Source organism: Bos javanicus, chromosome 2 (genome assembly GCF_032452875.1).
Source record: "Bos javanicus breed banteng chromosome 2, ARS-OSU_banteng_1.0, whole genome shotgun sequence".
NCBI lineage: Eukaryota > Metazoa > Chordata > Mammalia > Artiodactyla > Bovidae > Bos > Bos javanicus.
The window spans coordinates 136,170,988-136,198,293 of record NC_083869.1 but is presented as its reverse complement, the minus strand read 5'-3'; the positions used below and the strand labels follow the sequence as shown (position 1 = coordinate 136,198,293).

General features: G+C 46.1%; 1 protein-coding gene and 1 pseudogene across 1 annotated transcript; one reads left to right on the top strand and one right to left on the bottom strand.

Annotated features, from left to right (window-relative positions):
• Positions 1–10,554: 10,554 nt before the first annotated feature.
• Positions 10,555–14,057, bottom strand: LOC133235018 (epithelial splicing regulatory protein 1-like). The gene has a single exon (XM_061395758.1). The coding sequence runs from the start codon at positions 13,259–13,261 to the stop codon at positions 11,264–11,266; it is 1,998 nt and encodes a 665-aa protein (XP_061251742.1). The 5' UTR covers positions 13,262–14,057; the 3' UTR covers positions 10,555–11,263.
• On the top strand, positions 13,260–19,868 carry LOC133256479 (small ribosomal subunit protein uS2-like; annotated as a pseudogene).
• Positions 19,869–27,306: the final 7,438 nt, after the last annotated feature.

Genomic DNA, 27,306 nt, shown 5'->3' with positions numbered 1-27,306 from the left:
TCTTGCTCTTTAAAAGCGCTTTAGCTATTCTAACTCTTTATTTTTCCGCTTCATTTTTTAAAAAGGTATATATATATATACCACTGGAAGTGCTAAAACTTTGTTATCATTTGGCAGTTGGCCATCAACATCTTTCTAAGTCAATACCTATGGATCTAACTCATTTAAATAACAGCAATAAACCAAAAAGGAAATTGACAATCTTGTGTTATGTGAATGCACTGAAAATTTACTTAACTGGTTCCTTGCCGTGTTTTCTAAATATTCTGTTTTTACCTAATGCTGATATTAACATTCTTAATATACATGTAGTCACACAAACGTTCTCACACACCCATTTCTTGTCACCTGCCTTTGCTTGGTAAAGACTAAAAGACCACTTACATAGTCAAGTTTTCAGTCGTTACCTTTATGGCTTCTGAGGCTTGTATTTTTATACTTGAGTAACATCTCAACTCTGAAATTACGGAATAAAATGTCTTCCGTGATTTTTTTCTGTTTTACTTTCACTGTTCCAGCTCACAGTTCACACAGCCCGGCCCCCTGCAGAATCTCCCTTGCTCGGGTTGGCCTGCGGCCCTGCAGTCTCGCGGGGAAGGCCTCTCCGCCGCGGCCTCCCGCTCTCCGCCCGCCCTCGTCTGCCGCCTGGGCCGCTCCGCGACGCCGCGTCGCGCTGTCCCAAGCGGGGAGCCCCCTCCGAGCAGAGGCCCCGGGCGAGCTCGGGCCTTAGGGCGGTCGGTGCCGCTGCGGCCTGCCGGCGACAGCGCCTCGTCCCGAGGACGCCCGTACCGGTTGTCGGGCGCCCCTGGCGGCAGCTTTCAGAGCGTTCCTTTCCTTCGGCGACCTTCAAAAGGGCTGCGATTCAGCCAGCAAATCCGGCAAAGAGCTCCAGAGGCCGGCATCACAAGCGGTAATAAACCCGGTGCTGCGGAGACCTGGGCACGCCTGCTTCTGCTGAAGATTGGATCCGCAGGGTTTCGGGTGGCGCCGCGCTCTGACGGAGAGGTGGCTGCTCGCTCGGGTCGACCAGCATCTCCCCGAGCCCCTCCATCGTTGGGGCCTCGGAGCGGGCAGGAAGAGGGTCTTCAGCGCCAGAGCGCCTGTGTTTCAACGACCAGGCTCCTGGACCACCGTTTCCGCAGTACCCTCGCTCTAGGCTACGGGGCTTGGCCAGCCCGCCGGAGTCCGTGCACGTAGAGCTCGTTACCGTGCGCGCCGGGGCCCCGTCTTCGGGCCTGGACGCGCCCTGCTCCCGCTTGACTCGAACGTGCAGGCTTGCGTGGTGAGAACGGGCCGTGTCTCTAGGAGCGGGAGGGCGGTCGGGACGTTTCCTCTGCCCGTGGTCAGCGCTTGGGCTATAGCTCGCGAATGAGAGTGACCGTGCCCCGAGCGGTGTCCTGAGGCCACATTGTCCAGTTTTCCGGTTTCGGCTGGGAGTGGTCGTGTGTCTCAGTCGGCGGACGGCGCTGGGTTCCCGCCAGCCGTCCCTGTATCCCGGCCTTCCTCCTCTGGAGTGGGGACGGGCCGAACGCGCGGGACAAGGTGGCGCTGGACGGAGCGCCCGGCCATCCCCGCGGCACCACAGTCCCCGTGCCCGGGGCCTCATGACCTGGAGTTCAGGTCCGCACCAGGGCCGGAAGCGGGGTAGCTGCTCCACGACAGCCACTGTCGTTTCTCCAAGCTCTGTGATCGTCCGCAGGCTGGGCTGCGTCTTCGTGGGGATCGCCTGTGGTCCCTTCTGTTCCCCTTGCGGCCTCGGCGGCTGTGTGGACCCCCCACACACGTGCCCCCTCACCGAGGGTCACATCAGGGAACGTGGCAGGCGAGCAAGGAGGTCGCCCAATGCGCGGCTCCAGTCCTGCCTGGGCTCGGCGGTCAGAAGCGCCAAATGTTTGAGACACAGAAAGCGTCCGGGGCCGTCCCGTGAGGGTCTTGGGGAGACGCGAGCCTGGCGCATCTTTAGTCTCAAAAGAGCCTCTTAACACGCGTGAAAGGGAGGACGCGGGAGCGAGAAATGCAACCTGCGGCGCACTCGGAGGGAACGAGTGCGGAGTGGTGATGCTGTGCCTTCTCCCCACTGCGATCCGGATTTGTCCCGGTGGCGTTCATGCTGTTTGGTTGTAGCTGGGCCGCCGACAGGTCGACCAGATGGCCAGACAACTTTGGTACTTTAAAATTTCCTACAGTGGGTTTTAGTAGAGAGAAGATAATGCCAACCCACTTCAATACTCTTGCCTGGAAAATCCCATGGGCGAAGGAGACTGGTAGGCTGCAGTTCAGGGTTCTCTAAGAGTCGGACACGACTGACTGCACTTTCACTTTTCATTTTCATGCGTTGGAGAAGGAAATGGCAACCCATTCCAGTGTTCTTGCCTGGAGAATCCCGGGGACGGGGGAGCCTGGTGGGCTGCCATCTATGGGGTCGCACAGAGTCGGACACAACTGAAGCGACTTAGGAGCAGCAGCAGCAGGAGGTTTTAGTAGATGGAAGTACTGAAATCTGTAATAATGGAAATTACTATTATCGTTGTTACTCGACGTTACTGTAATTATTACCGTTGTCTGTAATTATAAAGTTTATCCACAAACCAGCTGCTCAGTTGAAGATGACCAAAGAGGAGTTTCAGTATGTCTAAATATTTGTTTCAAAGCAGAGGGAACTCTACAACCCACGAGGCCATACCCCGCAGCAACCATTCTGGTAATCCACACCCCCAAACTCTGCTGCAATAGGCCTCAAGGCCCGGTCTGGGTCAGTGACTGTTTCCTTCTGTATCCTTTCCAGTTAGAAACAAATCAGTGGGAACAGGTTCCTCTAAGCAATCCCATGAGTGCCCCTCGTCCCATGAGCCTCCTTCCAGCTTTCTTACATGACAAGCTCTGAGCAGGACCTGCCTTCCTGTTTTGCTACCGCTCCTATGCGTACTCCTAGTCTCAGCCTAATGCAAGTGGTGCTGGCTGACCCCCTGCAGTGCAAATAGTAGCTGCTAAATTTACCTACTGATCTGTATTTTTAAATCTTCATAGACATGGTAATAGAAGCATAATATTGAGTCAGGAACATGTGTGACATTGTTAACGATCTCCTTACTATTTAGACATTACATGTAGGGATCCTTATAACTTTTCCATTCCAAAACTAAAGCTATTCAAGGAGGGGAGAGAGGCTCAAGAAGCAAGTGATATACATATATATAAATAATTATGGCTAATTTGCATGGTTGTATGGCAGAAACCAACATAAAATGGTAAAACAATTTTCCACCAATTAAAAAAATTTTTGAGAAAGAACACTAAAGCTATTCGAATGCCTTTTGTATGCAAAGACATATTTCCACATTACTTTTTTCACTTTTTTAGTAGAATTCTAAAATTGGAATGACAAGAGGTTTATTGACATCTTTAAAAATTGCTTCCTAGAAACATATCCATTTATGTATGTGTGTACTGTGCACTAGCCTTCATTTAATTGCCATACTTTGAAAAAAATTAATGTGGAAGGAATTGTTTTATTTTTTGCTTGTGAGACCAATATTTTATGTTTTTGTGTTTTTATTCATTATGGAATCTCGCCTGTATGTCCTCAGATTGATATTCGATAAAGACTCAAAGGAATCATTAAGCAGTGGTGGAACTTTTTCTCTGGGTAGCTCCCTCCTTTTTGATGCTCTGCCACACAGATTATAGCCTCCCTGGCCTCCCAGCTCACCAGTGTTCTCAATTCAGATTTTTGCCAGAATGTTTATGGCTCCTCTGCCTGCAGCTGCAGCGTGAAAACCCCCTGAAGGCAGAGAGCTGCGGAGTCATCGGGTTGATGTGTGTGCTCACCTTCACTCGAGGAACCTAGTCCTGGAACCCTAACACTGCCTGCTGTTCAGGGTCTGAGAACCGTTTCCTATTTTGTTCAGCTTTCTAATTCCCAGTGGTAGGTGAGGAAGTCTAGACGCTGTTCCTCTTATCATTGCAGGAAGCGGAACCCTTTCCAGGGCCCTAGAGTGGGCTCACACGTGCTGACAAGGCAAGAGACTTGATTGGAAGGGGCACCCAGGAGGACAGCAGCAGGGTGAGGAAGCCCAGGGGACTTCTCTGCCATGTGACCTGCAGTCTCAGGTTTTATGGTGATGGGGTTGGTTTCCGGGTTGTCTCTGGCCAAGCATTCTGACTCAGGGTTCATTTCATGTATTTTGCTCAGCTTTCTAATTGCCAGTTAATACTGGTGAGAGAGTCCAGACACTCTTTGTATTTATTTGGAAGCAGAAATCACATTTTATTTTAAGAGAAAATTATACTTTTGCATCAATAATTTAAAATCACCTAACCACACATGCTTGAAGGTGTCTTTCGTTTCATATTCTTTGTTTTGCTCATGAACATGTTAAAATAAAATGAACTATCAGGAGACACACTTAGATGGTTTTTCCCACCCCTTGAAGAACTTTATGCCAATAAATCCTGGGTAAGGTCTTAGAGTCTCTGAGTTTGAATCCTTCAGGTACTATCAAGTCACTGTGGCAATTTTTGCTCTGTTTTCATAAGACCTGTTAGTGTAATAAGTCACACTAAATTTTCCCACGGCTTATATTGTGGAGAATTATTTTTTCTCCCAAATCCCAGTGTCCATCTTCTTTTTCAGCCACTAGCAGTTCATTCTGCTCTAAAGTGTGCAGTTCACTGTCTCTGGATTGGCTTGAGGTGACCACCTGTGTGACACTTGGCAGCTCCCATCTCATTTCTAATCCATGAATTTGAATTAAAGGGACTTTAAGGCTCTTACATTCGTTACTCAATAAATACTTATCAACTGAGAATTGTAATCACTGGAGGCACATTAATAAGTGAACAGATAGGGACCCTGACTTCATGTGACTTTCTGGAGTATGCAGACTCTTATAAATAAAATTTTTAATTGGGGAAAATGTTTTGATTAGCATTATAAAGAAAAAACTGAGCTTTCCAGGTGACACAGTGGTAAAGAATCCACCTGCCAAGCAGGAGACATGCGTTCAATCTCTGGGTCAGGAAAATCCCCTGGAAAAGAAAATGGCAACCCACTCCAGTATTCCTGCCTGGGAAATCCCAGGGATAGAGGACCCTGGCAGGCTGCAGTCCCTGGGGTCGCAAGAGCCAGACATGACTTAGTGACTAAAAACAACACTTGATGGAAAACATCAGGGTCACGAGGGATGGTAAAGGGGAAACACCAGCATTAGACAGGCTGGTCCAAGAATGCCCATCCGAGAGGTTAATATCTGAGCTGCCATCCAGGTGAGCAGAAAACAGCAGCCACTTTAAGCTCTAGGACAACGGCATTCTAGGAGAGGGAAGAGCAGGGACAAGGGCCCTGAGATGGGCACCAACTTGGAGGGTGGAAACACATGGGGGCTGAGTTGACATGAGTGAGTGCAAACGTGGTGAAGGGAAGGAGGGGCTGGGGGAGGAGGGGCGGGGAGAAGAGGGGCGGAGTCTGTGCTAGCTCAGTGCTGCCAGTCCCTGATCCCGGGATTTGATCCTGCTCTGAATACTTCTCACATAAATACAGAACACTGATGCCCCGTCCCCACACAGATGGATGACACAGGTCCCTGGCAGTCAGACAGAGTGCATGCAGTAAGTCAAGGCACCAGCAAGATCACAGGATCTGAGATCAGCAGGAACCTTGATGGTACCAGAGAGCCTATTTTAAACTCAGGAGACTGAAGAGCAATTTTTGTAGTCTTGGCCAGTATGAACCAAAATGAATTTATTTCTACAGTTTGCAGAACTGTTGCCTCAAAAAAAAAAAGTTGGGATTTTCATAAAGTTTATGTAGAAAAGATACATAGAACCCATGCCTAGAAGTCCTACTTCCAAGGGAGAAAGCCACCGGGAAAACTGCTTGGAAAGGTTAAGGAATGTGACTTTTAATTATAAAAGAGAAAGACACTAAAATACAAGAAAAGTTCTGAGACAAAAAGGGTTAAACCAAACCTGGCAGGCTTTGTCCAGGTGAAAAGGTGGCTACCCAGCACACAGCACACTTCCTCACGTTGCTGGGATTATTCCTACCATGCTTTCCCATGACTGTAGCCTGCCAGGCTTCTCTGTGCATGGAATTCTCCAGGCAAGAATACTGGAGTGGGTTGCCATTTTCTTCTCCAGGGGATCTTCCTGACCCAAGGATCAAACCCGTGCCTCTGGCATTGCAGGCAGATTCTTTACGACCCGAACCACCAGGGAAGCCATTGCACTTTACATGGTGCCAATTTAAAATTCAGTTTAAGTAATTTTTTTCAGGTTAAGTGTTCCAAATAGCTCCCCCTTGATGTTATCTGCACACTGGCACATGTAGTCTGCAGGAACCCCCTCTTTCCTGAAGACCTGCAGTCACCACCCTTCTCCACACGTGTCTCCTATTACATCTGCCCACTGGTGTCATGGGCTCTCTGCCCGACGCTGCACAGAACTGTTGCCGGCGGGAGGGAGGGATCTCTTTTTAGGCAGGGAGTCATTCTGTCAGCCATCACCTAAATGTCATCGTCCTCCCATCTGAGATTGTATTTCTATGTTCCTTAAAAGAGCATTTTAACAAAATCTCAATTTGAACATGAGTGGGTTTTACCTGCCAAATTTTATCTGTCTTTCATTGTATACTATGGTCTGATTTTGCCCTTAGTCTCTCATGAAACAACTTGCCAGGACTTATGAATGACTTCTGATCCCTTTTCCATTTACCGCCACCCTTCTGTGGCACATGCTTCTGTGACACGTCCTTATTGCCATGACGCTCTCCCCTTCCTTCTCCCCTTCCTTTTGGAATGCCTGCTGTTGCCTTCCTGCCTCTCTGCTGCATCCTTGCCCGTGTGTGTCTCTCCCTGGCACTCACAGCAGGTTCACAGCAGACTCACTCACAGGCTGTTCCCTTTGGAGTCCCCACCTCCCATTTTAGCTGTGATATTTGGGGACAAATTCCCAACTATGTATCTCCAACCGAGACTCCTGCTCCCATGTCTGGGCTCTGTAGAATCTTCACCTGAATAATTACCATGGATCAAACATAATATACTTTCCTTCTCTGCAGTTACACCCCTTACGGACCCTCCCTCTCTCCTGGGCACCAGGCTCCCTGGTTCAGATCATCCATGACCCATTTCTCTACACTCAAGGAGTTATCTGGCCACGTTGGCTCCAGCTCTAAAGGGGTGAGTTGAGCAGTGATGGACCCAGAGAAGAGTGGAGACAACAGGCACGTACCTGGTGAGGTTGTAACTGCCCTGAGAATAAAGGGCAGTGCTGATGATAGAACAGACTGTAGAGGGTTTCTCAAGGTTAGAAAACGTTGGAAAGCAGTTTTAAACACAGGTGGGGGAGTGGTGTGATGGAGAAGTTGCAGTTTAAAGAGAAAGGCTCATTGCTGGCTCAGAAGGATCTTACTGGTAGCATCTTATCAAATGCTCTTTCTGTTACAAATATTCCAGGTTACAAATCCTTTGGAAGTATATCCTACACATTTGCTAGCAGCAGAATAGCACAGGTCACAGTTCTCCATTGCAGCCTTGTTCGTAATATAAACAGAGTGCTGCATATCAGTGTTCATCCCACTGTGGATGGGCAAAGTGTATTAAATAGTACATCATCCATTCAGTGCACAGCTCTGCAGGAAATTATGTCCTGATAGAGGACAATTTCCAAGGCATTGTCAAATAAATAAAAGCAACATGTACAAAACACCATGCTTAATATACCACTATGTATGTTTTGAATTAGGGCATGAAGGAGAAATATATTTTCATGTTTGCTTATAAGGAACTCTAGAAGGATCCGTAAGAAACAAAATACACCTGTGGAGGCAGATGGCCCTGGACACACAGGCTAAATGACGGGAGGCACAGATTAAGGCAAAGTGTATTTTCAGTATCTTGAATCATGTGCCTGTATTATAACCTCTTTGGAATTTTCAGTAAATTGAATTTTTTAAAACCTCCAAAGAATAAAATGCATTTTACTCTTTTTATTTTACTATATTATTTTACTGTTTTTACCAACTGAATGACTTTCTGGTTATTTTACCATGGTTGTTGTTTGGCTTCTCTAAAATGTCTATTCATGAATTCTTTCTAGTGGTTTTGACATTTTTATTTTAACTGTGGTAAGAAACAAAAAGATTTTTCTCAACACCCTAGGTAGTTCGTCCTTCTTTTTCCTCCTTTTGGATACTTTATATACTTTGTGAGTTTTGGCATCATTTTCATAACTTTTATTTGCAAGAAAGAGGATAAAGCTATGCTAGTTTGCTAGGGTTGCCAGAATAGAATATCACAGACTGAGACTGAAATAACAGAATTTCTCTAGACTATCCCATCTCACAGTGCTCAGCTGCTCAGAGCTCTCCCTTACTGTTCTGTTTTGTCTTATCAGCAGTTACGTTTCCTCTTTGTTACTGATTTTAGTTGTCTTTTTTCTTAGTCAATATAGCTAAAGATTTGTTACTTTTGTTGACCTATTTGAAGTAACTTTTGTTTAAAATTGATTTCTTTGGTTTTCCTCTTCTGAATATTTATTTGAGAGCTAATCTTTACTATTTTCACTCCTTCTTCCAGCTTTGAGTTTGGTCTGCTCTCCCTTTTCTGCCTAGGGTAAAGATAGGTTGCTTATTGAGCTTTCTTTCTAATGTATGCATTCACAGCTTTACATTTCATTGTTGGTGATGTTTTTGCAGAATCCCATACGTGCTGGTATGTTCTGTTTATAGTTTGATTTGTCTCCAGGTATTTTCTAAGTTCCTTTTTTAAATTATTTTTTGGCTTACTGGTTATTTAAGAGTGTGTTTAATCTTCACATACTTGTGGATTTTCCCACTTTTCCTTCCACTATTGATTTTTCGTTTCATCGCTTTGTGACAGGAAAAAGTTCCTTTGTATGATTTGAGTCTATTTAGAGTTGACTTATTTTCTGGCCCAACATATGGTCAATTTTGGAGAATGTTCCCCGTGCACTTGTGAAAAGTATGAAATCTATCTCTGCCCAGGTCACAGGTGCCCTAGCTGCACGGTTCTTAGGGGTCACCTCTCACTGTCGGGCGTGACTGTTGGGTCGGTCGGCCATTTTCATGCATTAGTCACACGGGGAGATCACTGGCACAAAAGGGACGCCTTTCTGTCAGCCGCTGACTCTCAGTACCCCATTCTATGGCAGATAGTCTAAGAGTGAGCTCTGGTACATCCCGAGCGCCTCTCTCAGACTCACCCCTTGGCTACATTCTCAGAAACTGGAAATTTTAGCCCTGCAAAAGGCCTGGCCCAAGTACAAACTCAGTTCAGTTCAGTCGCTCAGTCGTGTCTGACTCTTTGTGACCCCATGGACTGCAGCACGCCAGGCCTCTCTGTCCATCACTGACTCCCGGAACTTGCTCAAATTCATGGCCATTGAGTTGGTGATGCCATCCAACCATCTCATCCTCTGTCATCCCCTTCTCCTCCTGCCCTCAATCTCTCCCAGCATCAGGGACTTTTCAAATGAGTCAGCTCTTCACATCAGGTGGCCAAAATATTGGAGTTTCAGCTTCAACATCAGTCCTTCCAATGAACACCAAGGACTGATCTCCTTTAGGATGGACTGGTTGGATCTCCTTGCAGTCCAAGGGACTCTCAAGAATCTTCTCCAACACCACAGTTCAAAAGCATCAATTCTTTTGTGCTAAGCTCTTTGTATAGTCCAACTCTCACATCCATACATGACTACTGGAAAAACCATAGCTTTAACTAGAAGGACTTTTGTTGGCAAAGTACTGTCTCTGCTTTTTATTTTTTTTTTTTTTTGAGATTAAACAGGCAAGTTTTATTATCAAATGTAACAATTCTACAAAAATTCAGTAGTATTGTAGTATTACTGCCTATCTTAAAGTCTTTCAGAGCTCTGGGCAAACAGCATCTTAAGGCAGCCAAGTATAAAGAACTATTTTTATGATCTTAAGTGCCAGTTATCCCCAATTTTCACACAACATGGTTTTTCTTATTTTTCCTACTGCAGTTAAATGGACATTACTGGTCAGTGAAGAGGGACTGTTTGGCTTTCCATTTAAGGTATTAATCAAAATAATGCAAAGTAAATAAAAATAGCAGCCACATAAATCTGTATGGCATTGCATTCAAGCTAAGGACATTAAGAGGAACTTAAAGGAACATGTGCCCTTGGTTAATCAAATTCGGTTTTTCTCTTTGGAGTTACACGAGGCAGCAGTACTACATAGCTAGTGTCTAATATTGCACTTCTGGAGCATAAACACAGCTAAGCCACAGTGCCACACACCGACAGCAGCACCTGTTCTCATCACATCAGTGTTCACCTCTCAGTCTAGCATGCTGACTATAACCCTAGGCTTTTTAAAAGTTTTAATTATTCGACAGTTAAGGCATTAGAGAAAAAGGATTAAGGCTATCTTATTATATACAAGCATTCACTTCAGTTAGTATATTGCTTTCTAGAATACATTGTTCAAATATTCTCATTTGTGATATTAAAAACTATGGAATTTCTTATTAAAGTCCGAAGCATCAATAACGGGAAAAGTATAGTATAAAATAATACATACGAAGCCACAGTATTCAGTTACAGTTCAAACTAGAAATTAATAACTACACATAGCTGCTTCATTTTTGGTTTTATATTTTGGCCCCTAGTTCATTTTTATTTACAACTGATACCCACTGAGGAAAAAAATGCAACTTTTAAACTATGTATGTTTTGTGATGGGTGTGCCATTTCTTGTCACTTTTCCAAGGTGTTTTAAAAATAGTTTTTGGTGGCTTTTAACTGTAAGACATTGTGATGGCCAAGAGCCATTTCTTGCTGTAAGTCTGGGACTTACATACTCCAAGACCTTATTCTTACTTCAGAAGAGCACATGATTGTGCAGAAGATGGGAAGAAGAGTGGGAACACACAAAAATGGAGCTTCCATAAAAGAGTTCCTGGTGGAGATGGTAGATGTCAGTGGAGTATTTTTTCCCCCAAGACTTAAAACTTAGGAAACACCTATGATGCCATATTAGCTGGTAGTAGTGGAGACACCCGATTTCAAATTCACATTTTAAATGCCTGTTTGCAGTGAGCAAGGAGCCAAGCATGCTGCTTGCAATGAGAATTTGGCTTCACTGGCTCAAATTTTTCATTCCACCAAAAGATAGGGCATTCGCCCACCGTCCAATGATGTTTGCTGAAAATACTGCAGCCTGAGTGTAGACAAACTTCTCCTGAAGTTGCTGGAAGTTGTCTTATGTCTGAAGGTTTCAGGATTCCCATACATCTTTCAAACACTGGTAACCTTGGAAGAAGTTAAGAATTTCCTTAACTCCAGTATTGTAGGCCAGGCCCTGCATTCTGACCACCGTGCCAGGCTGTGGAGGGACACCGCTAAGATTAGCAGCTGTAGGGAAGTAGCCAAGACTATTGGGCGAACCTGGGGGGCTGGGGTAGTACGCCGTGTAGTTCATGAAGAGCTGGGTGCCCGCGGGGTAGTACGCTGTGGAGGGCTGCAGCGCTCGTGGGTTCAGGAGCACTGAGGGCTGGTAAATGGCAGCTTCAGTAGGAATAACTGCTGCGGGAGCTGGAAATGTGTAGGAGGGAGGGGACAGGCATGGTAACTTACATGGCGGTGGGGATAAGCCATTTCGATTTAAAGTGCCCCCCATTAACACAAAGTTCATCTCCTCAGCTGAACACTGAAAGACTTCAACATATCTGTCCTTCATGGTTTTTTTATGACACTTCTGTGCAGCCATAAATGCTCTGTCCGCAGACTTCATCTGGATAAAGGCATCTCCTGACGGGCGGCCCTGATGGTTCAATACCATGTGGACCCCATGAGTTCGGATATCGGTGGAAAACTCCCCCAGGAAGTCAAGGATATCCTCAATTGTGGCTACATAGGGAAGACCTCGAAGGCGTATACAGTCTCTAATGTTTGTAGGGGGCACAAACTGCTGAGGTAGTACTGGAATAATGGGAGGGGTTGGAAGTGGAATGAGAGGAGCCGAGGAGAATCGATTCAGCACCTGCGGAACTTCAGCTGCTGTGCTCCTGAAGAGTTCGATGTATCTTTTACCCAACAAGTCTTTATGCTTCCTCAGTGCGTTCTGTGCGTATTCCTCGCAAGCGAAGAGGACAAAAGCATCCCCTGTGGGCCTACCATCCGGGTAGGGAACAAAGAGGATGCCTCCCTTCCCCCCAGTGATGGGGCAATGCTGTCCAAAGAAGGCCACCACTTCATCAGCCGTGGCCGTGAAGGGGAGCCCCCGCATGCGGACAATGACTTGGTTTTCCTTGGAGGGAAACTGGGCCACCTCATTGGATGTACCACCAGCAATTTTAAGAAAATCTTCACCTGTTGCTTTGTAAACCTCAATGTACCGGCTCCCCATGTGGTGCTTGTGTCTCTGCAGAGCTAGGTCTCTGTGCTCCTCGCTCACAAACCTAACCAGGGCTTCTCCGTTCCTCCGACCCTGGGCATTCAGACAAAGTGCTGCACCGCCCTTGGCAATATTGAGTCCTTTGAAGAATCTTGCAATATCTTGATCCGAAGACTGCCATGGTAAACCTCGTGCCCTGACTACTGTGTTGTCATCAATAAGTTCCATCTTGCTGCAAGTGCCACTTTCAAATTTGTAATTTACTCTCTCTGGATCTGAAAACCTGTGATTATAAGGGTCTGAAATCATTGCTAAGATTATATTTCCCATATCTTCAACTTGAGATGCTCCATACCGGGAGGCTGAACTATTCTTCTCAAAATTTAAACACTCTGTCATTGCTGCAACATCCAGTTTATCAATATCAGGTGAACCAGGGCAACACTTCTTGAATTCTTTTCGAAGATCAAAAAAGGAATAGAAGCATTCAGGCAATAATACATTCTTCTTAGAAGCCTCAGGATGCAGAATTTGCCTGACATGAAGCTGCCTGTCCGTACAGAGACAGAAGGAGGTTCCTACCCCAATATTCAGTTCATTGCTCACTGACTGGTTAAACTGTTGGAGCGCTTGGTCCAGCTGCGGCGCCGAGGACAGGCTCTCGGCGTCGAGCTTCGTTTCTTCTTTGCAGTCCTCCGTCAGCTCCAAGTGATCCGGTCTAACTAGTACTTCGTGCAACTGTCCCACCTTCTTGTTGGCCAGATCCACGACTTTCCATAAGAGCAGGATCAGCTCCTTCTCGTCCGAGCCCAGCTTGGCCCCGGTGGCCCCAGCCGTGATTCCGAAGAGCACCACCAAGTAATCCGGAGACGCCGTCATGACGATGGGTGGGGAGGGGGAGAAGGGGGGTCGGGAGGCGGCGAGGTGGGGCGGCCATGAGAACGAGGGGAAAACCTGTGCTAAAACCTCTCCGAAGGAAAAAAAAAAGAAAGAGCGCCCACCCACCCCCCCTCCTCCTCCTCGCCGCCGCCGGTGCAAAAGGCGGTAACCAACCACCCCAGCCCTCACCTGGCCCGAGCTCCACGCCCTGGGCAGGAAGGGGGGTGGGACTGTCTCTGCTTTTTAATATGCTGTCTAGATTGGTCATACTTTCCTTCCAAGGAGTAAGCATCTTTTAATTTCGTGGCTGCAATCACCATCTGCAGTGATTTGGGAACCCCCCAAAATAAGGTCAGCCACTGTTTCCACTGTTTCCCCATCTATTTGTTGAGCTATTTCAAATCCTGAAAGATGATGCTGTGAAAGTGCTGCACCAATATGTCAGCAAATTTGGAAAACTCAGCAGTGGCCACAGGACTGGAAAAGGTCAGTTCTCATTCCAATCCCTAAGAAAGGCAATGCCAAAGAATGTTCAAACTACCACACAATTGTACACATCTCACACACTAGTAAAGCAATGTTCAAAATTCTCCAAGCCACGCTTCAGCAATATGTGAACCTTGAACTTCCAGATATTTGAGGTGATTTTAGAAAAGGCAGAGGAACCAGAGATCAATTGCCAACATCTTCTGGATCATCAAAAAAGCAAGAGAGTTCCAGAAAAAAACATCTATTTCTGCTTTATTGACTATGCCAAAGCCTTTGACTGTGTGGATCACAACAAACTGTGGAAAATTCTGAAAGAGATGGGAATACCAGACCACCTGACCTGCCTCTTGAGAAACCTGTAGGAAGCAACAGTTAGAACTGGACATGGAACAACAGACTGGTTGCAAATAGGAAAAGGAGTACATCAAGGCTGTATATTGTCACCCTGCTTATTTAATTTATATGCAGAGTACATCATGAGAAATGCTGGGCTGGAAGAAGCACAAGCTGGAATCAAGATTGCCAGGAGAAATATCAATAACCTCGGATATTCAGATGACACCACCCTTATGGCAGAAAGTGAAGAGGAACTAAAGAGCCTCTTGATGAAAGTGAAAGAGGAGAGTGAAAAAGTTGGCTTAAAGCTCAACATTCAGAAAACTAAGATCATGGCATCCAGTCCCACTCAATGCATAGGTCTCCACTAATAATTCTTTCCTCAAAAGTTGTTCCTGCCCAACCTTGTGGAATTTCACCTGTGTGTGATCAGATGACAGAGACTCAGTGGGCTCATTAGGCACTTGGGATCATTCTTTCTGTCTGAGTAGCTCTCTCTTTTCGATGCCCTGCCCTGCACATATCACCTTCTGCACCTCCCTGGCTCACCTGTGTTCTCACATCAAGGCTTTGCTGGTCTGCATCTGGGTTCCCCTCCCTGTACCTGCAGCATGGAAATTGCCTGAAGGCAGACAGCCAGGAGTCTTCAGATGGGTTTGTGTATCCATCTTCACTTTAGGAAGCAGTTGTTTCCAGTATTTTGTTCAGCTTTCTAATTACCAGTGCCAGGTGAGGAAGTTCAGATACTGTTCCTCTTAAAGCTGGAAGTGGAAGTCACATTTTATTTTTACAGACACTCTTTGAATCAGTAATTCTAAATCAGTTAACCATATATGTTTGAAAGTATCTTTTGCTTCATTTTCTCTGTTTTGCCCTTGCAAATGTAAAAACAAAACCAAATATCAAGAGACACACTAAAACAGGTTTTGTTTTCTATTTTTCCTGGTTGAACTTTATGCCAACAAATCTTAGGTAAGGACTTAGGAAGCTGCAGTAAGTCAAGGCACCAGCAAGATCACAGGATCTGCAATCAACAGGGACCTTAATGGTACCAGAGAGCCTTTTCTTGCCATGCCATAGGAGGTGGATGCAGTAGTTGAGGGGCTGGAGGGGTCCCAGGACCTTAATGACACCAGTGAGCCAACTAAAACACAGGAGGCTGAGGCCAGGTACAGCACGTTTGGCCAATGTGAGCTGAAACATATTTAATTCTGAATTTCCAGAACCATAACCTCAAACAAAATGTTCACCTTCTTCTGATATTCACATGGAAAGATTGCACAGAATCTTTTGCCCAGAAATTCTACTTCCATGGAAGAAAGTACCAGAAAGATTGCTTGGAGAATTTAAGAGATGTGTGGTTTGTAGGTGGAGAAAGAGGCAAGTGTGGTTCAGAAACGGAAAGGGGTCTGTGCAAACCCAGCAGGCTCTCTTTGGTGGAAGGCAGGCCGTACACTCACTGCTCCTTCCCCCTTTTGCTGAGATCACTTTTATCATGTTTTAGGTAGCTCCAATGAAAACTTCAAGTACAGGGGCTTCCCTGGTGGTCCAGTGGTTAAGAATCTACCTTGCGGTGCAGGGGACACAGGTTCAATCTCTGGTCCCCAGAAGATCCCACATGTCATGGAGAAATTAAGTCTGTACACCGCCAATACTGAGCCGAGGCATCCTAGAGCCCAGCGCTCCACAGCAAGAGGAGCCACCAAAGCGGGAAGCCCAACCACCCAACTAGAGCACAGGCCCTGCTCGCTACAAGTGGAGAGAGCCTGCTTGCAGCAAAGAAGACCCGGGGCAGCCAAAAAGAAATAAAATTATATTTAAACAAAAACCCCTTCAAGTACAGTGACTCTCAATGGCTCAAGTCACTCCTGCTCGATGTTCTCAGCACACCAGCGTGTGGGGTCTACAGGACCCCCCTCCCCCCGTGAAGGCCCAGCGTCTCCATCGACCACGTGTCTCCACCACTGTGCTGTGCCGTCTCCCCGCTCACCTCTGCACAGAACTGCTTCTGATGGTGTCACTCTTTAGGCAGGGGAGTCATTCTTGTGAATCATCATCTAAGAATTAATATCATCTCACCTGCAATTTTATTTCTGTATTCCTTAAAAGCAGTTCCTTAAAACCCCAACTGTATTCCTTAAAAGAGTGTTTTAACACAATCTTGATTTGAACACCTATGTTTTTATTTATCAACTTTCATGTCTCCTTCATTGTGTCCTGTGCTCTGGCTCAGCCTCTCTCTTAGCCTCTGCTCCTGGCCTCTCAGGAAACAGCGTACAGGATGTATTAGTTGCACCCGCCCTCCCTCTCACTGGCTCTTTTCCATCCTCCCTCATCTCCGTGATACATGTAACTCTGTGCACATCACTATCACCATGACACCCTCCCTCCCTTGGGAAGCCTGTTATCACCTTCCTGCTCCTTTCTCTGCTGCCCCGTGTGTGTCCCTGCCCGACACTCACAGCAGCCTCACAGCAGGCGCTCTCCCTCACTCTTCTCTCCAGAGCTCCTGCTGGAATTTCTGGACACCACCTCCCAAGTATTTACCTCTGACTCTGACTTCTTCTTCCCTGGTGGGCCCTGTAGCATCTTCCCCTGAATGAAGGCCACAGATGAAACCTAAATTCTCCTTCTTCCCCAGCTACCTTAGACTCCCCTGTGGATGTCTCCTTCTCATCCAGGCTCAGTGATTCAATATCATCCATGAACCACTTTTCTATACTCAACCATCTATCTGGCCATATTGATACCATCTCTAGGGGAGTGGGTGGAGCAATGATGGGCAATGTTGAGATGGCAGGTAGAGACCAGACCAGGCAATGAGGGCGTGAGAATGAAGGACAGTGCTAAGAAGAGGAGCAGATTGTAGAGAAGTCACAAGGGCAGAAGAGGTTGGAGAATGTTTTTGAAAAAAGATCAGGGAGAAATCTGGGAGAGGAGAGGTCGAGTCTTAAGGAAAGAGAAATTATCATTGCATAGCTCCTCAGTGCGGTGGGGTAACGGGGTGAGGAATCAGCAACGTGCTAGTTTACCAGCAACATCCTATCAGATGCTGTATTTCAGTTAGAAGTACTTTAGGCGACAAATCCGTTAGATTTGTGAAATTCCTATTGCATTAGAAATTGATACATTTTCCTGCAATGGAATAAATTAGGCTAAGGTTATGCATTACATTGTTTTTTGTGATGCCAAGATGTCATTTTATATTAGTGTTTTTCCAACGTGGACCAGTAAAGCGTATTATAGTACATCATCTATTCAGTGGACTGATTTGTGGAAAATAGTGTCCCAAGAGAGAATATTCCCAAGATATTGTCAGCTGAATATAAGCAAGATACCATAGAACATTGTGCACAGTGTGCAACCATGTATGGTTTTATATGTGGTTGTGCTCAGTCACTCAGTCACGTCCCACACTTTGTGACACTATGGACTGTAGCCCACCGGGCTCCTCTACCCATCTCGATTCTCCAGGCAGGGATACCAGAGTGGGTTGCCATTTCCTGCTCCAGAGGATCTTCCAGATCCAGGGATTGAATCTGAGTCCCTTATGTCTCCTGCATAGGGAGGTGGGTTCTTTACCATTAGCACCACATGTGGAGTGAAGAAGAAATAGATATTCATAGTTGCTTGTGTATCCATAAAATGACATTCTGGCACATCTCTCATGATCCAGGGGCTAAGACTCTGCACTCTCATTGTAGGGGCCTGAGTTCAATCCCTTGTCAGGAAACTAGAACCCACATGCCACAGATAAGAGTTCCCATCGAAAAGGTCCCACAGGCACAGCCAAATAAATACTTAGGAAAAAACAAATAAGCCTCCAGAAGCTATTCCTGAGAAACAAAACATGTGGCTGACTGTGGAAGCAGCAGGGCCTTGACAAGAAGGGAGGGGGTAGGAAGAACAATGTAATATGAAATATTTTTAGGTTCTTGAACCTTGTACATGTATTATAAGTTTCTCAGAAATGCCAAGACATTACAAAAAAATTTTAAACCTCTAAAAAATAAAACTCACAGCGTTATTTCTACAAACTGAATGAAAGTCAAGTTTGTTTTATCAGATTATCTGGCTTCTCTAAAACATCTTCTCAGGCTTTTCCCATGCTACCCAGACAGTGGTCCATATGGCACTGTTTGGATTTTTGTCATAACTTGAAGTGAATCTTTTACACTATCCTCAGTCCTTGATGTCCGGCAAATGAAGGACGACGTCATCACGTTCCTTGCAGCAGGGGCCCTCTTAGGTGGCACCAACCTTTACTTCCCAATGGAGCAGTACATCTACAGAAGGAAAAGTGACGGCGTCTACACTAGGAATCCGAAGAGAACCTGGGAGAAGCTTCTGTAGGCAGCTCATGCCATCGTTGCCACTGAAAACCCAGCTGCTGTCCCTGCTGCGTCCTCCAGGAACCCTCACCAGCGAGCTGAGCTGCAGTTTGCTGCCACCACTCCTCTGGTCAGCCGCTTCGCTCCTGGAGCCTCCACTAACCAGACCCAGGCAGCTTCCAGGAGCCAAGACTCCTGGTGGTTACGAGCCCAGGGCTGACCGCTAGCCTCTCCCAGAGGCATGTATGTGAACTTCTTACCATCGGTCTGTGTGACACGGACTCTCCTCTGCACTCTGGAGACGACCCATTCCCGGCAACCAGGGAGCTCAGTCGGTGGGTCTGACTCGGCGGATGCTCACCCGGGAAGTTCTGCCCGTGCGCGGCACCGTTTCCTGTGAACACTCTTGGGAGGTCGTGCCTGATCTCTACATCTGCAGATTCTGAAGAGATTAAAAGGGAAGAGCAGGTGCCAGCTGAGCAAGCTGTGACTAAGGAGGACTTCACCGTGAATGGGTCACTTCAGCAGCTGAGTGCAACGCTACTGGATCTGAGGTGCTGGCATAGTCCACAGGGGGGCAGGCGAGCTTGCTGCCCACTCCACAGTTCCCCCTGAAGGCTGGCCTGCAGCGCCCACTGCTCAGGCCACTGGATGGGTAGGCACAGCACTGCGTGGGCTTCAGCTGTTCTTTCACAGGCTCTTTTCTTCGGTGGGGGCTGTGCTGGGTCCTTGCTGCTGCACAGGTGTGCTCTGGTTGCGGTGAACAGGGAGCACTCTGGTTGTGGTGCCTGGCCTTCTCGTTGCAGCGGCTTCTCTTCTTATGGAGCGTGGGCCCCAGGGCCCCCAGGCTTCAGTGGTGGCAGAGCGTGGGCTCAGTGGCTGTGGCCCCCAGGCTGTGGAGCACAGGCTCGATGGTTGTGGTGCATGGCCTTAGTTCCTCTGAGGCACGTGGGATCTTCCTGGACCAGGGATTGAACTCATGTCTCCTGCATTGGCAGGATTCTTTACCATGAGCCATTATGGAAACCCCACAAGCTCTTAAAATGGAAATTGGTTAACAGAAAATAAGCAGTTTCTAAATAAATAAATATATCTACTCATGAGAATGTTCTGTGACTTTTGCTTTTTTCCTTTCACATAAGAGGAAAATTTCCTAATTCATAATTCATTATGTTCTTCCCTCAAACAGCATTTGCAACTGCTAATTTTATTAGCTAAGCTTGATCCAGTTTTCAAAATACTTTTCTCCCACTTTCCCCTATGCACTGTACATTCTTTATCAATTGAGATAATATTTTATCATTGTTCAGTCACTTAGTCATGTCCAACTCTTTGCGACCCCATGGACTGCAGTACACCAGGCCCTCCTGTCCTTCACCAACTCTGAGAGATTATATTTATATACTTCATATGGATAGGAGGATAATCAGTTGATTTCATCCTTGAATTATTTCTCTGAATCTGACACATTAATATGCTAGTAAGATATACGACACTTGACTGATTTCAGCATAATAAAAAATAACAGAATCAGGTGACCATATCTTAAGACTGATTATAAAAGCAGCAGCCATGTTTATGAGGAGCAGTGACACACGGGGGGACATTTTATGTGGTGAGAGAGGGGCGCTGGCCTCAGGGATTTAAAGGGCTGCTTGAAAACAGACGAACTCGTCTCAGTGGATGGACCTCCTGGGAGTCACTTCACAGGGACACACAGGACAGAGTCCTGAGCATCCTGAGCATCCTGAGTGCCCACAAGGCAGTCTGAAGCGGTGGCCAGGGCACCCCTCTGCATATCAGTGGAGATGGTAGCTGTATTGTGTGTCTGTATAGTCTGTATAAGGTGACCCTGCATGCAGAAAAGCAAATTTGACTAAATGGCAGATGGCCTCAGCTCTAATAGTAAGATCTTTTCTTAAATCAATTTCTTTCTCCTCTCAGCTTCTCCATCTGAAAGGAGTTACTCTTCATGACCCACTCTCTTTTAATTCCCTTCTTAAAAGCCTCAAATTTTGTAGCTTTTTTTCAGTAAGTATCTTTCCATGTTTATTCCTCAGACAAGATAAGCATGAGTAAAATTTTCTTATTGGACTTTAAAGATAAACAAATACTTTTAAAATCAGATGTTCCAAAATTCTACATTCATTCATGTTCTCACTTTAGTATCTTCAATCCTAAGCCTGTAATGAGTATTTTTACCTGACTCACCTGGAGAAATATCAGTAACCTCAGATACGCAGATGACACCACCCTTATGGCAGAAAGTGAAGAGGAACTAAAAAGCCTCTTGATGAAAGTGAAAGTGGAGAGTGAAAAAGTTGGCTTAAAGCTCAACATTCAGAAAATGAAGATCATGGCATCTGGTCCCATCACTTCATGGGAAATAGATGGGGAAACAGTGGAAACAGTGTCAGACTTTATTTTGGGGGGCTCCAAAATGACTGCAGATGGTGACTGCAGCCATGAAATTAAAAGAGGCTTACTCCTTGGAAGGAAAGTTATAACCAACCTAGATAGCATGTTGAAAAGCAGAGACATTACTTTGCCAACAAAGGTCCGTGTAGTCAAGGCTACGGTTTTTCCAGTGGTCATGTATGGATGTGAGAGTTGGACTGTGAAGAAGGCTGAAGGCCGAAGAATTGATGCTTTTGAACTGTGGTGTTGGAGAAGACTCTTGAGAGTCCCTTGGACTGCAAGGAGATCCAACCAGTCCATTCTGAAGAAGATCAGTCCTGGGTGTTCTTTGGAAGAAATGATGCTAAAGCTGAAACTCCAGTACTTTGGCCACCTCATGCGAAGAGTTGACTCATTGGAAAAGACTCTGATGCTGGGAGGGATTGGGGGCAGGAGGAGAAGGGGACGACAGAGGATGAGATGGCTGGATGGCATCACTGACTCGATGGACGTGAGTCTGAGTGATCTCTGGGAGTTGGTGATGGACAGGGAGGCCTGTCGTGCGGCAATTCATGGGATCGCAAAGAGTCGGACACGACTGAGCAACTGAACTGAACTGAACCTGATTCAAACTGAACCTGATTCTTTATCAATTGAGATAATATTTTATCATTGTTCAGTCACTCAGTCATGTCCAACTCTTTGCGACCCCATGGACTGCAGCACACCAGGCCCTCCTGTCCTTCACCAACTCCGAGAGATTATATTTATATACTTCATATGGATAGGAGGATAATCAGTTGACATAACTCTGGGGGGTGAATTGGTGGCGGGACTCCACAGACCCCTGGAATTTTGAACTCTCAACAGTTAGATCTCCTTTTACGGAAGTGTTAGCAGCCAATGGAGCAAGGTGTATATAGTGCCAGATTACAGGGCTGACAGCAGGGAAAAGACATTTTATTGATGGTAGAAAAGATCTGCCTTCTGACAAGCAGCCGCCTCTCACAGTGAGGCAAACCGGAAGTGCCTGCAGAGGCAGAGCCGCGTGTGCAGGGAGAGTGATGCTTCAGCCACATCCGTTATCAGCACAGCCATCAGAAAGGGGTCGTTCCTTGACCTGACTCCTGCTTCCTGTTTCTTTAACTCCCTGTGCTTCGGGGCTGCTCTGCTGAGTTGGACTCCCCTTTGCTTTTCCTAGATCTCCTTGGGGCCTTCTCACAACGCCCGGCAGCAGGCAGCAAGCAGCGGCACCATTGGGCAGGTCTGCTCCTGTAACTCCTCTGGCAGCCGTGCGGCTGGGACACCGCGCTGAGCGTCCATGGTCCCTTTCATGGGACCAGAGGTCAGAATGTGATGGGACCAGAGGTCGGAATGTGATGGGACCAGAGGTCGGAATGGGGAAGATGGAAGGGCTGCCTTTGCTTTCTTTCACTCCCAGGCCAGGAGCTCTTAACCTGAGGTATTTGGAGAGCCCAGGGAGCCTGTGGCCTCCCTGAAAGTGAAAGTGAAAGTGAAGTCTCTCAGTCGTGTCCGACTCTCTGCAACCCCGTGGGCTGTAGCCCACCAGGCTCCTCCGTCCATGGGATTCTCCAGGCAAGAATACTGGAGTGGGTTGCCATTTCCTTCTCCAAGGGATCTTCCCGACCCAGGGATTGAACCCAGGTCTCCCGCATTGCAGGCAGACACTTTAACCTCTGAGCCACCAGGGAAGCCCAAGTGATGCATAAAATGCATCTGTGAACAAACTTTTGTTCAGATAAGAGTAAATGCCCTGGATTCACCCCTTCAGAATATTTTATCTTTGTTCCTAGTCTGTACAGATCCTGTGCTTTGAACCACAACACCGCTGCAGTGATTTCATCACACTTTCCCTGCTGCCAGTCCCTAGTAAACCCAGCTTTCAGAATCAAGAGAAGCTGATGGCTGACAAGGCTTAAAAACATCCTTTGAAGTTCCTAGAATCAAGAGCACCTGACTGTACTCTACTGGAACATTTTAACGTCTAGTAGTTTGCTTTTCGCTTGTGAGCAGCTAGGTCAAATTATTTCCAAACAAGAAAACCAAACTAAAGTCTATGTGCCTGACCAGGGTTACAGGACACAAACTACTTTAGGGCGGGTCCCAGGTCGACCTGAGATTCTGTCATTACCAGGAATCAAAGTAGCAAAGAGCATCTGTGACACAAACCCTAAAGCGTTTTATTACTGGATAATTTGGGTTGGGACGGTTCCCTAGAGAAGAGAATGGCAACTCACTCCAGTCTTCTTGCCTGGAGAATTCCATGGGCAGAGGAGCCTGGCGGGCTACAGTCTAAGGGATCCCAAAGAGTCGGACAGGACTGAGTGACTTTCACTTTCTTTTTTCAGTTTGGATCTATGGAGAGGAAAAGTTTTTTCTGTGGATATTTGTAAATGCTTCCTGCAGATCAAGTTATATGGCTTTGTGTTCTTCTGAAATTGCTCCCATGACATTGATCAGGATTTCATACACTTAAGTACCAAATTACTCTGTTTTCTGTGCAATGGTGGTAAAACAACTTAAAAGCAAGTAAACAAGCCAAAGCCTGTGAATTGTGCTTCAAACAGGCTGAAAGTGCCACCTACTGTCCAATCTGTAGAGGTGCCCGAGGAATGTAGTCTGAGCATTATGGACTGAGAGCCACAGGAACTAGGATAATAAGGTAAGTTAGACTCACATCAGAGAAGGCAATGGCACCCCACTCCAGTACTATTGCCTGGAAAATCCCATGGATGGAGGAGCCTGGAAGGCTGCAGTCCATGGGGTCACTAAGAGTTGGACACGACTGAGCGACTTCACTTTCACTTTTCACTTTCATGCATTGGAGAAGGAAATGGCAACGCACTCCAGTGTTCTTGCCTGGAGAATCCCAAGGACGGGGGAGCCGGGTGGGCTGTCGTCTATGGGGTCACACAGAGTCAGACACGACTGAAGCGACTTAGTAGTAGTAGACTCACATCTAACTATACTTTCTACTTATATGCTATTTATAAGGAGTTATGTAGTTATATTTACGCTCTCTCCTGAGCATTCTCAATCTTTGGTTACGGAAAGTAAGATATTGAAAATCACTGAACCGTGGCAGACATAAGAAACAGTATCAGGCTATCATGTGCTTTCCACGGGTCCCGATTATCCCACACCAAAATGCCTTGAGAGTTCTGGGGCAAAACTGCTCTTTGCCACTTTTATTCCTAGGAACGACTGAGGCCCAGAGCTCCCTGAGTGGCCCCTCCTGAGGGGAATTGACTGTATTTATTTTACATGTTTAAGAGATGACAGCAAAAGAGAAAGCTCTAAAATGGCAAAAGCTTTCAGGTACACCAAAAAGGTGGTTTTTAATGTTGGTTTGAGTGTTTTGTTTTTAGTGGAACAATCCATTATAGAACAGGCCAAAATAAGTTTAGAGAATAAAGTGTACTTTTGCTACCTCTGAAAGATACTATTTAAAACATGTTTTTACTAGGGGCCTGGCATAAATTCAGACTTGCCTTGGACAGGTGACTGACTTCCAGGCTGCCTTAAACCCAGCAAGCGGTCAGGGAATGACCCAGTGACTGGAGGGAACAGCAGCGTGCAGCCCGAGTTTCACTGTTTGTGCTGCTCGTGTGCTCTTTCTGTCTCTAGCCCTTCAGCAGATATTCACTCTTTTCTACGCAGCTTATCATTTGCTTGACTCTGAAATACATTGGTTCGGTTTTTATGATAAGCTGGTTCTGTACAATCATATGTAAAGTGTTTATTTAAATACAAAGAATATACACTCTTGTTCAAGTTCCTCCTGAGTTAAAAGTACACACACACACAAAAACTGGATAATTTAGAGTATAAGTAGAATTTCTTTCATCCTTATCAAAGTATCTGTGGTTCATTTGTATATATTCCTCCAGTTTTTTAAAAAAAAATTTTTCAAATATATATTTATTTACACACAGATAATATAGGTTCATTTTTAGTTCAGTTAGACAAATAATGTGTGTGTTGTTTTACAACTTGCTTTTGTCATGTAACAGTATGACTTTGAGGTGTCACCATTTCCTGTTTGGGGGTTTTCCAGTGGTTTTCAATAGGAATATAAAAATCTTTCTTTAGAACAACATGATTCTGCTATAAGCAAACTAGGTTCATCTAGCATCCACATTCAGGGAAATTCAGAAATGGCTTTAGTTGCCCTGCGCATCCCACCATCAGGAAGGGAGGAAACTGCGAGCAAGGAAAGTCTCAGTAATGAACACCAGGCACCCCGTTAACCCAGCTGTAACGGAGGAGGGCGGGGCGAGGACAGCTCACGGGCTGCAGAGAAGGTCTTGGGATGCCTGTGTCTCCAGCCTGGCCGGTAGCAGCCCAGAGATTCCAGGAAAGAGAGACGGTAGGAGAACAGTGGAGGGCAGGAAACGGGCCTCCTGGCGGCAAAGCACACAGGTCGCAGCAAAGCCTGGGGAGGACTAGCGGGTCCGTGGAGGAGCCGGCGGAGAGACACCCGGAGGAGGCTCCCTCCCGCTCACCCCACCCCAGAAGGTGCCCATGGGCCGGGTGCGGGGTCCAATCCGCTCCCCTCACTAAGACTGTACACTTCAGCCTGGTCTCGGGAACACACTTCTTGTTTCACTTGAGTGATTAAATATGCCTCCCCTGTAATTTCAGGTTGGGTCTTCTCTGCCTGCCTTCCCCTCACTTTTCACTCTGGCCTCAGTCTTCATTTCTTTCTGGCAAACAAAATATGATCAGAAGGCAGAGTTGACTGCATAAAAGGCAAAGGTCTGCCTCTGAGGAGTAATATATACTCATATTGTTATGTTAGTTTATTTGTATTTATTAATTTAATTTATTATAACATCAGTCAGTTCAGTTCAGTTCACTTCAGTCGCTCAGTCATGTCAGACTCTTTGCGACCCCATGAATCACAGCAGGCCAGGCCTCCCAGTCCATCACCAACTCCTGGAGTTCACTCAGACTCATGTCTATTGAGTCAGTGATGCCATCCAGCCATCTTATCCTCTGTTGTCCCCTTCTCCTCCTGCCCCCAATCCCTCCCAGCATCAGAGTCTTTTCCAATGAGTCAACTCTTCGCATGAGGTGGCCAAAGTACTGGAGTTTCAGCTTTAGCATCATTCCTTCCAAAGAAATCCCAGGGCTGATCTCCTCTATAATGGATCCCCTTGCAGTCCAAGGGACTCTCAAGAGTCTTCTCCAACACCACCAAGTTCAAAAGCATCAATTCTTCGGCACTCAGCCTTCTTCACAGTCCAACTCTCACATCCATACATGACCACAGGAAGAACCATAGCCTTGACTAGACGAACCTTTGTTGGCAAAGTAATGTCTCTGCTTTTCAATGTGCTATCTAGGTTGGTCATAACTTTTCTTCCAAGGAGTAAGTGTCTTTTAATTTCATGGCTGCAGTCACCATCTGCAGTAATTTTGGAGCCCCAAAAAGTAAAGTCTGATACTGTTTCCCCATCTATATCCCATGAAGTGATGGGACCAGATGCCATGATCTTTGTTTTCTGAATGTTGAGCTTTAAGCCAACTTTTTCACTCTCCTCTTTCACCTTCACCAAGAGGCTTTTTAGTTCCTCTTCACTTTCTGCCATAAGGGTGGTGTCATCTGCATATCTGAGGTTATTGATATTTCTCCCTGCATTCTGGAAGGCAATGACAAAGAATGCTCAAACTACTGCACAATTGCACTCATCTCACACGCTAGTAACTGCTGCTGCTGCTGAGTCACTTCAGTCGTGTCCTACTCTGTGTGACCCCATAGACGGCAGCCCACCAGGCTCCCCCATCCCTGGATTCTCCAGGCAAGAACACTGGAGTGGGTTGCCATTTCCTTCTCCAATGCATGAAAGTGAAAAGTGAAAGTGAAGTCTCTCAGTCATGTCTGACTCTTAGTGACTCCATGGACTGCAGCCTACCAGGCTCTCCATTCATGAGATTTTCCAGGCAAGAGTATTAGAGTGGGGTGCCATCGCCTTCTCTGACACGATAGTAAAGTAATGCTCAAAATTCTCCAAGCCAGGCTTCAGCAATATGTGAACCGTGAACTTCCAGATGTTCAAGCTGGCTTTAGAAAAGGCAGAGGAATCAGAGACCAAATTGCCAATATCCACTGGATCATCAAAAAAGCAAGAGAGTTCCAGAAAAACATCTATTTCTGCTTTATTGACTATGCCAAATCTTTTGACTGTATGGATCACAATAAACTGTGGAAAATTCTGAAAGAGATGGGAATACCAGACCACCTGACCTGCCTCTTGAGAAATTTGTATGCAGGTCAGGAAGCAACAGTTAGAACTGGACATGGAACAACAGACTGGTTCCAAATAAGAAAAGGAGTACGTTAAAGCTGTATATCATCACCCTGCTTATTTATTTAACTTATTATAACATAATACTACATAAATATATGCATCACCAAGTCACTTCAGTTTTGTCTAACTCTGTGCGACCCCATAGACGGCAGCCCAC

Bases quoted from the DNA above. Each gene is read 5' to 3' on its own strand.
- LOC133235018 (XM_061395758.1), bottom strand. From the start codon at position 13,261: ATGACGGCGTCTCCGGATTACTTGGTGGTGCTCTTCGGAATCACGGCT.